This window comes from Ovis aries, chromosome 6, assembly GCF_016772045.2.
Source record: "Ovis aries strain OAR_USU_Benz2616 breed Rambouillet chromosome 6, ARS-UI_Ramb_v3.0, whole genome shotgun sequence".
Lineage (NCBI taxonomy): Eukaryota > Metazoa > Chordata > Mammalia > Artiodactyla > Bovidae > Ovis > Ovis aries.
This window is the reverse complement of record NC_056059.1, coordinates 96538958-96554244: the sequence shown is the minus strand read 5'-3', so window position 1 is coordinate 96554244 and position 15287 is coordinate 96538958. Positions and strand designations below refer to the sequence as shown.

Here is a 15287-nt window from a genome sequence, read left to right as displayed (position 1 = left end):
GCTGCACTCACATCTGGCCTGAGCCCCCATGAGCTGGGGGTTGGTTTTGCCTGGAACCTGATGGCAGTCTGCCTGTGTTTTGAGTCTGAAAATGCAGTTGGCTAATATTTTGAGTCAAGAAGTTGAAATATAGCCATATAACTGCCTCCCTGCTTCAGTGACACTGCAGCGGACCTAGCATCTGTGTGTGCATGTGAAACAGAGCAAACACAAGAGATATCGGGTATGGAGCTGGGATGAAGGAAATGTGGGGGAAGGGAAACACCTGCTATTCCCCAGTCTCACTTTCTCTAGGACTGGATTTCTTACTGCCCTCACAGCAGAGTTTCGGTGCCCCAGGTGAAAAAGCGGACAAAATGAAAACCAAAGTTGTCAAAAACAAGTTGTCACAAACCAAAATTAGTACCCTTAAGTAAGCTCCCTATTCTAACCGTGTAAATTATCAGCAGCCTCCCATTTTTTCATGGGACGGACTGCTCCCTTCCTACAGGTTCCTGCTCAAATACCCAGACAACCTTGAGGCAGATCAAACTTGATTCCCCCCCCCCCTCCCCGCATCGTTCACAGGGTCTGGAGAAAATAGGTATAGTAAACAGGGCAGCAGAACAATTCAAAGCAAGTCCCAACAGCTACCTGTCATGATTACTGTATATTGTGTTTGTCCCTTTTAGATCGATAATAAATGCTATCTATGATTTCAAAAGTGATAGCAGGCAGTTCAGATCAAAATTTATGTTGGAGAAGTCACTTTACCCTATTCCTCATCTTTCTTCAGTGGGGCTTTACTGCTACCCCATTTGCCAAGAGGGTGTCAACTACAGATTGGCACTTGCCAAGGGGATTTGCCATCTGCCTCTGTGAAGATTGAATCCTGTGTTGCTGCAGCTGTTGAACTTCCACATGGCCAGAAGGGAGTTCAGGGTGGAGAGTGAGGCACTCTGTGCTCCAGAGAAAGTGGTGGAACAGGTCTTTATATACTTAGATATTTTTAGGAACTGATTTCATGATCCCAATACTTGCATCTCCTCATATCTAGAAAAGTACTAAACCCCTTCATGGCGACATCTGTTCCTCGAGACTAGCAGAAAAAAAGGTCTTGTAAAATAAGTGCTTGATTTCATTTCACACCCCCTTCACCAAAATCGCATATATTGACCTACCTCCACTACCTCTAGGTCCACAGAGTCAAAGGTATGGTTTTTCTGGTAGTCATGTATGGATCTGAGAGTTGGACCATAAGAGGCTGAGTGCTAAAGCATTGATGCTTTTAAACTGTGGTGCTGAAGAAAACTCTTGAGAGTCCCTTGGTCAGCAAGGAGATCGAATCAGTCAATCCTAAAGGAAATCAACCCTGAATATTCATTGGAAGGACTGGTGCTGAAACTGAAGCTCCAGTACTTTGGCTACTAGATGTGAACAGCTGACTCATTGGAAAAGACCCTGATTCTGGGAAAGATTGAGGGCAGGGGGAGAATGGGGCGACAGAGGATGAGATGGTTGGATGGCATCACTGACTCAATGGGCGTCAGTTTGAGCAAACTCAAGGAGATAGTGAAGGGCAGGGAAGCCTGCCATGTCTTGCAGTTCATGGGGTCGCAAAGTGTCGGATGTGACTTAGCAACTGAACAACAACAACAACCACTACCTCTTTGGAGCAGTGTCTCAGAGCCATCTGAGGTTCTGTCTCCCTTTTGTACCCAAATGAAACAACTTGCAACTCTCTCACTGTGTATCTGTTTTTAGTCAACAAGGGAACATGATGGAAGACAAGTCCTGGGGGAGGAGTGGCCTCGCCAGGGGAAGAGGAACAAAGATCCCAGTGGTGACGGAGTCAGAACCAGCCATTCACTAATTGCTCCCTAGTTCTCAGTGGGGACATGTTAAGAGTGAAGATTACAGTCGCTTGTGCTCTTGGCCTCTTCGTTTCTCTGAGCTGGAATGGGAGGTAGTGGATATGTGCTTCATTTTCCCATGTGACAACATGGGAGGGATTGGAGGAGTCTCTGAGTTACACCCTAATTCACGATTCCCACACAGGGAGCAACCAGTCCTTTGCTTTCTCTGTGAAGGAACAGTGTGGGAGCAATGTATTTATTTCCTGTCTCCATCTTTCCTTTTTAAAGGGAGCAACTGATCTGATTGATGATGTGTGCTGTCCAGTCCCATGGACTACAGCACACCAGGCTTCCCTGCCTTTCACTATCTCTCTGAGTTTGCTCAAACTCATGTCCACTGAGTCAGTGATGTCATCCAACCATCTCATCCTCTGCTGCCCCCATCTCCTCCTGCCCTCAATCTTTCCCAGCATCAGAGTCTTTTCCAATAAGTTAGGTCTTCATAGCAGGTGGCTAAAGTACCATAGCTTCAGCATCAGTCCTTTCAATAAATTGAATTCAAGGTTGATTTCCTTTAGGATTGACTGGTTTGATCTCCTTGCTCTCCAAGAGACTCTCAAGAGTCTTCTCCAGTACCACATTTCAAAAGCATCAGTGGAAACTGAAAGGGCACAATTCAGCCCCTCTCTGACTTTTCCCTTGTCAGAATTATCTATTCAAAACACACATTTTGCCATCTTGCAGGACCTCAGCTCACAGGACAATCTCTATACCACATGGAGATGGGTAGGGAAGTTCAGCTCCAGGGGAAAGACTGCAGATCCGAACACTGATCAAGTGGTGCCTTTGTTTATCTCCTCCAAATTTTTCAGAACTCAGAGAGAATACATATCTCTGATGGCTTTCTCTAAGTTCAGTTCAGTTGCTCACTTGTGTCTGACTTTTTGCGACCCCATGGACTGTAGCATGCCAGGCCTCCCTGTCCATCACCAACTCCCAGAGTTTACCCAGACTCATGTCCGTTGAGTCGGTGATGCCATCCAACCATCTCATCCTCTGTTGTCCCCTTCTTCTCCTGCCTCCAATCTTTCCAAACATCAGGGTCTTTTCAAATGAGTCAGCTCTTCATATCAGGTGGCCAAAGTATTGGAGTTTCAGCTTCAATATCAGTCCTTCCAGTGAATACCCAGGACTGATCTCCTTTAGGATGGACTGGTTGGATCTCCTTGCAGTCCAAGGGACTATCAAGAGTCTTCTCCAACACTACAGTTCAAAGGTATCAATTCTTCGGCACTCAGCTTTCTTTATAGTCCAAGTCTCACATTCATACATGACTACTGGAAAAATCATAGCCTTCATTATATGGACCTTTGTTGACAAAATGATGTCTCTGCTTTTTAATATGCTGTCTAGGTTGGTCATAACTTTTCTCCCAAGGAATAAGAGTCTTTTCATGGCTGCAGTCACCATCTGCAGTGATTTTTGAGCCTAGAAAAATAAAGTTTCTCACTGTTTCCACTGTTTCTCCATCTATTTGCCATGAAGTGATGGGACCAGATGCCACGATCTTAGTTTTCTGAATGTTGAGCTTTAAGCCAACTTTTTCACTCTCCTCTTTCACTTTCATCAAGAGGCTCTTTAGTTCTTCTTCACTTTCTGCCATAAGGTGGTGTCATCTGCATATCTGAGGTTATTGACATTTCTCCCGGTAATCTTGATTCCAACTTGTGCTTCTTCCAGCCCAGAATTTCTCATGATGTACTCTGCATTTAAGTTAAATAAGCATGGTGACAAAATACAGCCTTGACATACTCCTTTTCCTATTTGGAACCATTTCCATGTCCAGTTCTAACTGTTGCTTCCTGACCTGCATACAGATTTCTGAAGAGGCAGGTCAGATGGTGTGGTTTTCCCATCTCTTTCAGAGTTTTCCACAATTTATTGTGATCTACACAGTCAAAGGCTTTGGCATAGTCAATAAAGCAGAAATAGATGTTTTTGTGAAACTTTCTTGCTTTTTCGATGATCCAGCGGATGTTGGCAATTTGATCTCTGGTTCCTCTGCCTTTTCTAAATCCAGCTTGAATGTCTGGAAGTTCACGGTTCATGTATTGCTGAAGCCTGGCTTGGAGAATTTTGAGCATTACTTTGCTAGCGTGTGAAAGGAGTGCAATTGTGCGGTAGTTTGAGCATTCTTTGGCATTGCCTTTCTTTGGGATTGGAATGAAAACTGACCTTTTCCAGACATCTGAAGCAGAGTAGAAAAGAAAAGGACAATTAGGGTGAGTCTCCTGTGATTTGAATCTCAGTTCTGACACTAGCATGGCTCTAACCTCAGTTAAACCAGTGATTCTCCCTGATCGGTAAAATGAGGATAATCCCTGAGACTCTCCCTCTCAGGATCAAGTGAAGAATCATTCATGGAAATGTATAAAATGCACTAAATACATCAAAATGCTAACATTCCAGAACATTTATTTTGTGCTATAGACAATTCTAAGTGTTGCAAATAATCCTCACAACTCTGTAAGATAGACTGTGCATTTCACTCTTGTCTTGCACATGAAGACATGGAAGCACAGAGAGGGTTAATAACTTGCCCCAGGTCACACAGCTAATAAGAGACAGAGTTGGGATTCTAATTCTAGTTTGGCTCCAAGTCTGAGCCCCTAACTCCACTTCTATGCTCTCTAACTAATGACAGATGAATCTAGTTTTAAAGAATTATTTTCCTATTAAAATGAGACAATGAATTTGTGTATGCTCAATTGTGTTCGACTTTTGTGCCCCCATGGACTATAGTCTGCCAGGCTTCTCTGTCCATGGAATTTTCCAGGCAGGAATACTGGAGTGGATTGCCATTTCCTCCTTCAGGGGATCTTCCCACCCCAGGATTGAACCTGCCTGTGTTTTCTGCATTGGCAAGTGGATTCTTTATCACTGGGTCACCTGGAAAGGTGACAGGCATGAAAGGTGGAGGGTTCTCAAAAGCACCATCACATGAGGGAAGTGAGAATCTCAGATCATCTCAGTTGAGGGTAGATTGAGCCATTCTCCTTGTCCTTTCTCACCTGCCGCTCACTCTCCCTTTCATCAATACTTCTGTTGCTTTTCCCTAAGACATGAACAGGACAAAAAATGCCTATGAGTTGTGGTTTAGTAAGAATGTTTGGATCATAGAATCTGGTACAGTTGAGAAGGAAAGGCTTTTAAAGATCATTGAAAGAGAAAACTGAGGGCACCAGGAGCTGAAGGAACATATAGCAAAGGGCACAAGCTCAGAGGTTAGCAAGGCCAGGGCTATAAGATATCGAATACAACTGAAACAATGAACTGTTGCTATTGTTCAGTTGCTAAGTTGTATTTGACTCTTTGTGACCCCATGGACTGCAGTACACCAGGCTTCCCTCTCCTTCACTGTCTCCCGGAGTTTGTTCAAATTCATGAATATTATAACCAAAATTATAAAAAATGAACATTATAACCAAAACTTAATTTAATAAACCCACACCACGAGAATATCCCTTTTTTGTGTGTGAACATACGTGTATGAAGAAAAGACTTGTGGATTCTTAAATTTTGTGTGTTGTGGATCTAAAGGCACAACCCTGGGGCATTGGAGAATTGTGGTTTTCCCCACAGTGGTTTCCCATTGTGGTTTCACCCACAGTGATAATGTTTTAGTATTACTTGCTGATATACACTTTATAATGGGCTTACCAGTTGGCACTAGTGGTAAATAACTTGCTTGCCAGTGTAGGAGACATAAGAGATGTGGGTTCGATCCCTGGGTGGGGAAAATCCCTTAGAGGAGGGCATGGCAACTTACTCCAGTATTCTTGCCTAGAGAATCCCATGGACAGAGGAGCCCAAGGGGCTCCAGTCCATAGGGTTACATAGAGTTGGACATGACTGAAGTGACTTACCACATACACATCCTTTTTATATTAGTTACATATACCTAATCCAATTCTGAGACTGTGGAAAATTTAGATATTGATGTTCTGAATCATCAAGTACATCTCCACTAACTAAGGTAGGGTTTTGTACAATGCAAATAATCTTGAGTAAAAGCATCACTTCTTTTCACACTTCATAGATACTATATTTTTACAAATTGAAATTTTGGGACAACTGTGTCAAGAAAGACTGTTGGCACCAGTTTTCCAACAGCATCTGTTTACTCTGTGTCTCAGTGTCACCTTTTAGTAATTCTCACAATATTTAAAAAATTTTCATTATTATTGTATTTGTTGTGATGATCTGGGATCAGCCAAGTTTGATATTGTTATTGCAAAAAGATCATACTTCACTGAAGGCTCAGATGATGGTTAGCATTTTTTAGCAATAAAGTATCTTTAATTAAGATCTGAATTTTTTTTTTTTAGAAATAATGGTATTGCACACTTAATTTTATTTTTGTTCATTCCCTAAGTGGTGTCCGACTCTTTGAGACTCCATGGACTGCAGTGTACAGGCTTCCCTGTCCTTCGTTATCTCTCAGAGTTTGCTCCAATTTATGTCCATTGATTGAGTCAGTGATGCTATCTAAGTGTCCTTTCAGTGAAAATTCAGGGTTGATTTCCTTTAGGATTGACTGGTTTGCTCTCCAAGTCCAAGGGACTCTTTAGAGTATTAATAGACTATGATACAGTGTAAACATAATTTTCAAACAGACTTGAAACCCAAAAACTATATGACTCACTTTATTGCAATATTTGCTTTATTGTGATGGTCTAGAAACAGTCCCACGAAATCCTCAAGATGTGCGTGTTCTAACTGATTTACAGGATTATTTGGATTTGTCCTGAGTTCTTCTTCTTAACCCTAACCTCTATCATATCTTCTGATAGCTACAAAGTCCTATCCTAAGAGATATTTCAAGGTAATTCCTCTGACAGGAGAATTGAATCAATGAACTACAACAACGACTCTTTCGGAAGTCTTCAAGAGTCACAGATTCGATGAAAGTGAAAGAGGACAGTGAAAAAGTTGGCTTAAAGCTCAACATTCAGAAAACAAAGATCATGGCATCCAGTCCCATCTGCTGCTGCTAAGTCGCTTCAGTTGTATCCAACTCTGTGCGACTCCATAAATGACAGCCCACCAGGCTCCCTCGTCCCTGGGATTCTCCAGGCAAGAATATAGGAGTGGGTTGCCATTTCCTTCTCCAATGCATGAAAGTGAAAAGTGAAAGTGAAGTCACTCAGTCATGTCCGACTCTTAGCAACCCCATGGACTGCAGCCCACCAGGCTCCTCCATCCATGGGATTTTCCAGGCAAGAGTACTGGAGTGGGGTGCCATTGCCTTCTCCATCCAGTCCCATTACTTCATGGCAGATAGATGCGGAAGCAGCGGAAACAGTGGCCAACTTTATTTTTGGGGGGCTCCAAAATCACTGCAGATGATGACTGCAGCCATGAAATTAAAAGACATTTACTCCTCGGGAGAAAAGTTATGACCAATCTAGACAGCATATTAAAAAGCAGAGACATTACTTTGCCAACAAAGGTCCATCTAGTGAAGGCTATGGTTTTTCCACTAGTCATGTATGACTGTGAGAGTTGGACTATAAAAAAAGTTGAGTGCTGGAGAATTGATGTTTTTGAAATGTGTTGATGGAGAAGACTCTTGAAAGTCCCTTGGACTGTAAGGAGATCAAACCAGTCCATCCTAAAGGAAACCAGTCCTGAATATTCATTGGAAGGACTGATGCTGAAGCTGAAACTCCAATACTTTGTCCACCTGATGCAAAAAGCTGACTCATTTGAAAAGACTCATGCTGGGAAAGATTGAAAGCAGGAGGAGAAGGGACGACAGAGGATAAGATGGTTGGATGGCATCACCAACTCAATGGGCATGAGTTTGAGTAAACTCCGGGAGCTGGTGATAGACAGGGAGGCCTGGTGCACTGCAGTCCATGAGGTCGCAAAGAGCTGGGCACGACTGAGCGACTGAACTGACTAAAGAGTCACAGAACTGACCACACTGATGGAATGAAGACCCAGTTGTGACTCGTCAAGGGCACATGTCATCTTGGTGGTAACAGGCAGTGCTGGGATTCTAACCCAAGGCTTTTTAATCTCAAAGACATTGCTGTCTCCATGATGTTATGAAAGATTCTAATACCAGTTTTGTCAGTAGTTTGTCATATGGCACCAGGCATACTCGGTAACTCAGTATGTCATATTCAAAATTCTTCTGGTTGCCATTTACAGACATGTGCTCAAACACTGCTTAAGGAATAGTGAGCACATTATTGAGTTTGCAGGGAAATCTTATGTCATCCAAGGACAGGAAGTGCAGTGCCTCTCAGACAGGAGCAGAAACTGGAATATCTTGAGGAACAGGGTAGCTAACCTCCTTACTTTGCAAGAAGTAAGATATAACACTGAGCCTTTCATTCTTCTCTTACTGAACTGTCAGGGGCTCATCTTTGTTAGTGTCAAGGAACCTATCACTGTTGGTGGAAGCCAGTTTTCAGAGGATGGCATGGCAAGTAGACACCCAAACCGATGCAAGCCACAGCATGTCTACAGTTCCTCATTTGGATAATGGGGAGTCTGGCTTAGATAATAATAGCAGTTCATAATAACTGAGTCTTCATTCTGTTTCAGGTGCTTGGCAACGTAGTTTATGTGTGAAAGTGAAAAGTGAAAGTTGCTCAGTCAAGTCCAACTCTTTGTGACCCTGTAGTCTATACAGTCCATGGAATTCTCCAGGCCAGAATACTGGAGTATTCTGGGTATACTGGGTAGCCTTTCCTTTTTCCAGGGGATCTTCCCAACCCAGGGATAGAACCCAGGTCTCCCGCATTGCAAACAGATTATTTACCAGCTGAGCCACAAGGGAAGCCCAAGAATACTGGAGTGGGTAGCCAATCCCTTCTCCAGAGATCCTGACCCAGGAATCAAACCAGGATCTCCTGCATTGCAGGCAGATTCTTACCAACTGAGTTATCAGGGAAGACCAAAATTTATGTGTATATCTCATTAAACCTTGTACATTCCTATGAGGCAAGAACTTTATTGCCCCATTTCATAGATGAGATAACTGAGGCACAGAGAGGTTAAGGAATTTATTCAACATAATCTTTAAAGGGCCTGGTAGGTCCAAAATGCTATGGTTTTAGTTCCAAAATGCTATGATTTTTAAGTAGACACAGTCTGAATAGATTGATTAAATGAGGGAGAATAATAAGAAAGCATATTTTATTTCTTAACCTGAGGTCAGTTTTCTTGTAGAGAGAAAGGTATAGCCTAAACAAAAATGGTGAAATACATCTCAATGATCAGATGAGTTAAATAGGTGCTTATCATCCTAAAATGTGTACATGAACATGTTAACAATGACAGATAGTTTCTGTCAAAATAGTGATATGGGCATTCACACAAAGTATCTGTAAATGGAGTGTGTGGTTAAACAAAAAATCCCTGAGAGGGAGGGAGAGAGAGAGAAAAGAAAAAATGAAATGATTCAAGCTGAATTTCTGATATTCCCCTTATGGGTGTGTGTATATATATATATACATACACAGGTTTATATGTATGAAATAGATGGGAAAACAGTGGAAACAGTGTCAGACTTTATTTTGGGGGGCTCCAAAATCACTGCAGATGGTGATTGCTGCCATGAAATTAAAAGACGCTTACTCCTTGGAAGGAAAGTTATGACCAACCTAGATAGTATATTGAAAAGCAGAGATATTACTTTGCCAACAGAGGTCCGTCTAGTCAAGGGTATGGTTTCTCCAGTGGTCATGTATGGATGTGAGAGTTGGACTGTGCAGAAAGCTGAGCACTGAAGAACTGATGCTTTTGAACTGTGGTGTTGGAGAAGACTCTTTTTTGAGAGTCCCTTGGACTGCAAGGAGATCCAACCAGTCCATCCTAAAGGAGATCAGTCCTAGGTGTTCACTGGAAGGACTGATGTTGAAGCTGAAACTCCAATACTTTGTCCACCTCATGTGAAGAGTTGACTCATTGGAAAAAACTCTGATGCTGGGAGGGATTGGGGGCAGGAGAAGGGGACGACAGAGGATGAGATGGCTGGATGGCATCACTGACTCGATGGACATGAGTTTGAGTGAACTCTGGGAGCTGGTGATGGACAGGGAGGCCTGGCATGCTGTGATTCATGGGGTTGCAAAGAGTTGGACACCACTGAGCGATTGAACTGAACTAATATATATCAGTCCCTTCAGTCATGTCTGACTGTGCGACCCCATAGACGGCAGCCCACCAGGGTCCCCCACCCCTGGGATTCTCTAAGCAAGAATACTGGAGTGGGTTGCCATTTCCTTCTCCAATGCATTAAAGTGAAAAGTCAAAGTGAAGTTGCTCAGTCTTGTCCGACTCTTCACAACCCCATGGACTGCAGCCTACCAGGCTCCTCCGTCCATGGGATTTTCCAGGCAAGAGTACTGGAATGGGGTGCCATTGCCTTCTCCAAGATATAGGCCTGCTGCTGCTGCTGCTGCTGCTGCTAAGTCTCTTCAGTCTTGTCCGACTCTGTGCAACCCCACAGACGGCAGCCCACTAGGCTCCTCTGTCCCTGGAATTCTCCAGGCAAGAACACTGGAGTGGGTTGCCATTTCCTCCTAGAGGATGCCAATTGAATATCAGAACCCAAGGCAGGGGGCGCCCAAGAGTAAGGCGGCCAGAAAAAAATACCCAACGTCCAATCAAATTTCAATTTCAGATAAATTAGGAATTGTTAAAAACTAAATACGTTCCATACAATATTTGGGACATATCTATACTACTGACTTGATGGATGTGAGTCTGAGTGAACTCCGGGAATTGGTGCTGGACAGGGAGGCCTGGCGTGCTGCGATTCATGGGGTCGCAAAGAGTCGGACACGACTGAGTGACTGAATTGAACTGAACTGATACTAAAAAAGTATTTGTTTATCTAGTTAAAATTCAAGTTTAACTAGACGCCCTGCATTTTTATTTGCCAAATGCAACAACTCCACTTGGAACACTGCCTCTCCTAAACTACCCTGAGCTATATATATATATATATACACACAGGTATATATATTGTTTCACAGTGAGTGTTAATTATGTTTCCTGTTATGTTGTTAATAGGTCATGATGCTTCAATCATGATACTCTTTGAAAATGTTCGACTCTGTGCCTAAGTTTTGTTATCTTTTTTCAGATGCGGCAGTTTTTCAACTTCCTCAAGTTGTGAAAATGCAGTCTTTCCCAATGATAAGTAGAAGAGAACGGGGAAGTGTTCAATTAAACAATTTTATTTCCATACTGTATAGAGAAAAGCTCTCGTTACTGGAGGAAAGTGATACAAAGCCAGCAAAGCTTACACATCAGTAGTGAAGCGTCCTTCACAGTTTCACTGCAGTACGCTCCTTTAGTAACTGGACTAGAGAACCAGTTGTCATTCTGCCTCTAGTAACTAGTAAAAAGAACTTTTTCTTACCATCTAAATATGAAAATTATACCATTATAGATAGGAAGGCAATAGTCATTAAATAAATTAAAAGCATCTTTAAAGTTTTTCCATATACATATATAATATATATTTTTTAAATTGCCATCAACTGTACAAGCATTCAGTTCTCAACTAGAACATTTACAGAAACTATTGGGGAAAGCTGAAGGGAAGGCTTGGTTTTTGGGAAAAGGGGATCATTTAAGCACTATAACTACATTAAAATACAATTCCCAAGGGAAAAAAAGATATACAGAGAAGTCAGACTTATCCAAGATATCTTATTTAATCTCGTATTTAGTCTTACACATAAGGTGTGCAGAACTATTTTTTGACCCAACCTTGATTCAACCAAGTCGATATCCAGACATTACTTACTTGTTAGCACAGAAAAAAGTAAGACTAAAGTGAATAATGTAATTATATATAAAAAAATCTTTGTAAGCCAGATTGATAATAGCATTATACACATATGATTGCCTATGAAAATAATAAATGGGCACAAAGTTTTTTTCTTCTGAAATGTTAAGGTAAAAAAAATCCTAGCTTAATGAATAAATGATCATCAGTTAATATATAGCTAGGTGAGTGTCAGAATTGATCGGGAATATTATAGTCCTGAGATCTACGGAGTCAAATCTTTCAGTTTAAATTCTACAACCCCAAATCCTGTAAATGGTATATTATTTACACAGGTTACAACAAAATACTTTGATAATACTATATCAGCAGCCCTTGAATTTGAATTCAACAGAACAGTTATTGAACAAAAAAATATTTTCAACTAACTGTGTGTGTGTGTCTCATATGGGGTGGTAGGGTGGCTGCAAGAGAAAGAGAGAGGAAAAGAAAGACGCATGATTTAGAAAATGGCATTATTAATATAAATGCAATTTCTCTTCTCATTAATGTCACTTTAAATCAGGAGATTTATAAAAAATTTATATAGTAATTATATAGACATTAGTACCTAACAAATTGTGATATAGTCACTCAATTTTCCAACTACTTTATATAAAATTTTATTACTTAAAATATCATCTCATTTACTTCAAACTTTGCTTCAACCCCCTAAAAAGTAATTTTCCTTTATGTGGGGGAACCAAACTTTTTCCCATTTATACCATAATATGGCTTCAATGCAGGAGATAATTAAAATGGTTACAAGCTTGCTGAAAAATAACTACTAGTCAAAAGCTATTATGATTGCTAAAAGTCAACCCAATGGCTTTTATTATGTTCTAATTTTGTCATATCAATTGCTTCAAATTTGGAAATAGTATTTAGAGATTTTTTTGGCCATTGTAGAATTTAATTTATAACAAGTGAGCATCAATTTAAATTTAAATTAAAGGTAACAGACATCTGGAGGGAAGAAGGCTGAGAAGTAAAACTGGGAATTGTTAAGAAATTTTGGTAGATACATCTCTAGAAAAAAACTAAACTAAGAATTTCACCCAATCTACCAATGAAATAAAAGTTATATTTATGGAAAGATCATGACCAGGGTAGAGCAGCCACACACGGGGTCACTTGTATTCTATAACTGTGTTTCAGATTTTTGATAAAATTTAGTAGAAAATAATTTCATCCCTTATCTCATTTTGAATCTGTATGCTACCAGAACAAAAAATGAACTAGAAGAAACCATGGCAACTCAGGTACCAGAGTTTCATTCATCATTTAGAACAGGTGTTTCTCATTCATGGAGTCAACACACATTCCAAAAGTGTCAAAGAGAGTCTTTTCATGGTACTTTTTTAATGGGTTTCCAATAAGACAGAAATACTATTTAAATGGCAGGGGATGCCATATTGGCAAACACAGAAGAACAAGATGTTTCTGCCTTTGGCTTATGAACAGCCATACTTGCAGGTTTTTAGCTCTATCATTACCATCCATTCAAGGAAGATATGTGTGACATAACAACCACTGTAAACCCAAACTTTTGGTGGCAGCGGGACCTTCCAGCTTAACTAGTCTGCCTCTTTATTTTTCACCAGTGAAGACACTTAACACGTCTTTCACAAAGTAGATGCTCTGCTGCTGCTGCTAAGCTGCTTCAGTCGTGTCCGATTCTGTGCGACCCCATAGACGGCAGCCCACCAGGCTCCCCCATCCCTGGGATTCTCCAGGCAAGAACACTGGAGTGGGTTGCCATTTCCTTCTCCAATGCATGAAAGTGAAAAGTGAAAGGGAAGTCGCTCAGTCATGTCCAACTCTTAGTGACCCCATGGTCTGCAGCCTACCAGGTTCCTCTGTCCATGGGATTTTCCAGGCAAGAGTACTGGAGTGGGGTGCCATTTAACGTTAAATTATGAGCTACCACAGATAACTATAGGCAGAGACAGAACAAACTCCATGCCTTCTGTGTCTTCTGATAACTTCACAGCCTCTGAAATGGCTTAGTTGACTCTCTAATCAGGTCAGCCTGAGCTTAGATAACAATTAACCATAGAGAGAACCTCAACAACAATCCATGGTCTGAAAACATTTCTGTCACACACATAAACAGAGCGAGGAAAAGATTTTTGAAACAATATCTCAAGTGTGAGAGGAGATATTTATGACAAATGGAAATAGGGAAAAAAAATAAGTGTATAGATTCAATTCCCTTTCTTGCTGGATAATTTATAGTAAGCTTTACTAAAGAATAGATTCCCTGTCTGAACCAAAAGCCGCGATCAATGTGAAAAAGTGTCTGGATGTGGACATAGTAGGTGAACAAGGATGTGGACTTGTGATTGTGATTAGATTGGTCACTTAAAGAAATCTCCAGTAGTCCATCCACTGAGCCTTGGTATCTATTGATTATTTTATAAGAAGCAAAGGTATATAAAGAGAATTAATTGCATGTTTAAGGTCAATTTAAAAGAACAAATAAAAGCGCTTGTGGAAGAGAGATACAGAAGAATAATTAGATCTGGGTTTTTGAAAACTGGGTTGCTGGTTGCCCTTCTTGTGAGGGCTATGAAATGAAAACATCAGTATTTCCATATAAATGGCTGAGGAAAGTGGTAACTCTTGCATACCCTCTTGGACCACTCTATCCATTTTGGTAAACTTCTCAGAACTGAATGACGCTTGTCAGAACATGAAATGAAAAAAACAAGAATCCCAGGCAGACTGAATTATAAAATCATGTTAAGCCAATCTTCCAAAAGAGGGCACACGTCCCTGGGAAATGTGTTCACATCCATACACACCGACACTCAGCACACATCCTCCACTCAGCTAGTCACACAAGGATCTGTAAAGAAAAACACAGGTAAACAATAGTCTCCACAAATTTAAGATAAACATCAAAGCTGACTGAATTATTTAGCACTTGCTAAGTTGCTCAGGAATCTAAGGCAGGAAGCCTGCTTTAAAATATGAAATTATTCTATTTCTGTGAGCAGAGATCAATGATAAGCTATTGTTTGTTTCCAATCTATTTTCAAAGCCCATTACAAAAATAAATCAGTGTGTTCTCCAACAGTTCTAAAAACAGTTTGAGTGATTGTTTTTCTTGTGTAATTATTTTTTTAAAGAAAAAGATTTCTATATTTAATCTTGCTTTGAGTTACATTCAGAAACAAATACAGTCCAGTTCTCCTCAGTGGAAATCATCAGTCTATTTGCTCATTCGCCTTTGACTACTGAAAAATCTTTTGAAATGAAATGCATTGGCAGTGCAAAAAAAGTCCATAAAAATAAACTAACGATTGAGTTAAGCATCCAGATGAGCTCTTCACCAGGTTATCTGCAAGCACAAGACTCTACTGTCATGTTTGGATATACTTTAAGTACCACATTCTTATTTTCGTCAAAGAACAGGATGCTGAGTGAGGACATCTTTTCTGGCACACAGCAAGGCTCGGGAATTCCAGGAACGACCCCCACGGCCCTCACTATACTCTGGATGGTAGCATGATTGGATGGCTTCAAAGACTAGGAATGAAAAGGGAGAACACAGGTTAGGTAGAATGGCTTTTCCCCTCTCCAGCCCCCAC

General features: G+C 40.9%; 1 protein-coding gene across 1 annotated transcript in view; it reads right to left on the bottom strand.

The window, feature by feature from the left end:
- Window positions 1-11074: 11074 nt before the first annotated feature.
- The window catches only part of BMP3 (bone morphogenetic protein 3), a 31961-nt gene continuing 27748 nt past the window's right edge, over window positions 11075-15287 (bottom strand). Inside the window, exon 3 of the mRNA XM_027971127.2 lies at window positions 11075-15225. Coding sequence (XP_027826928.1) covers window positions 15034-15225 — 192 coding nt within the window. The 3' untranslated portion in view covers window positions 11075-15033. The remainder of the gene's footprint in view (window positions 15226-15287) is intronic.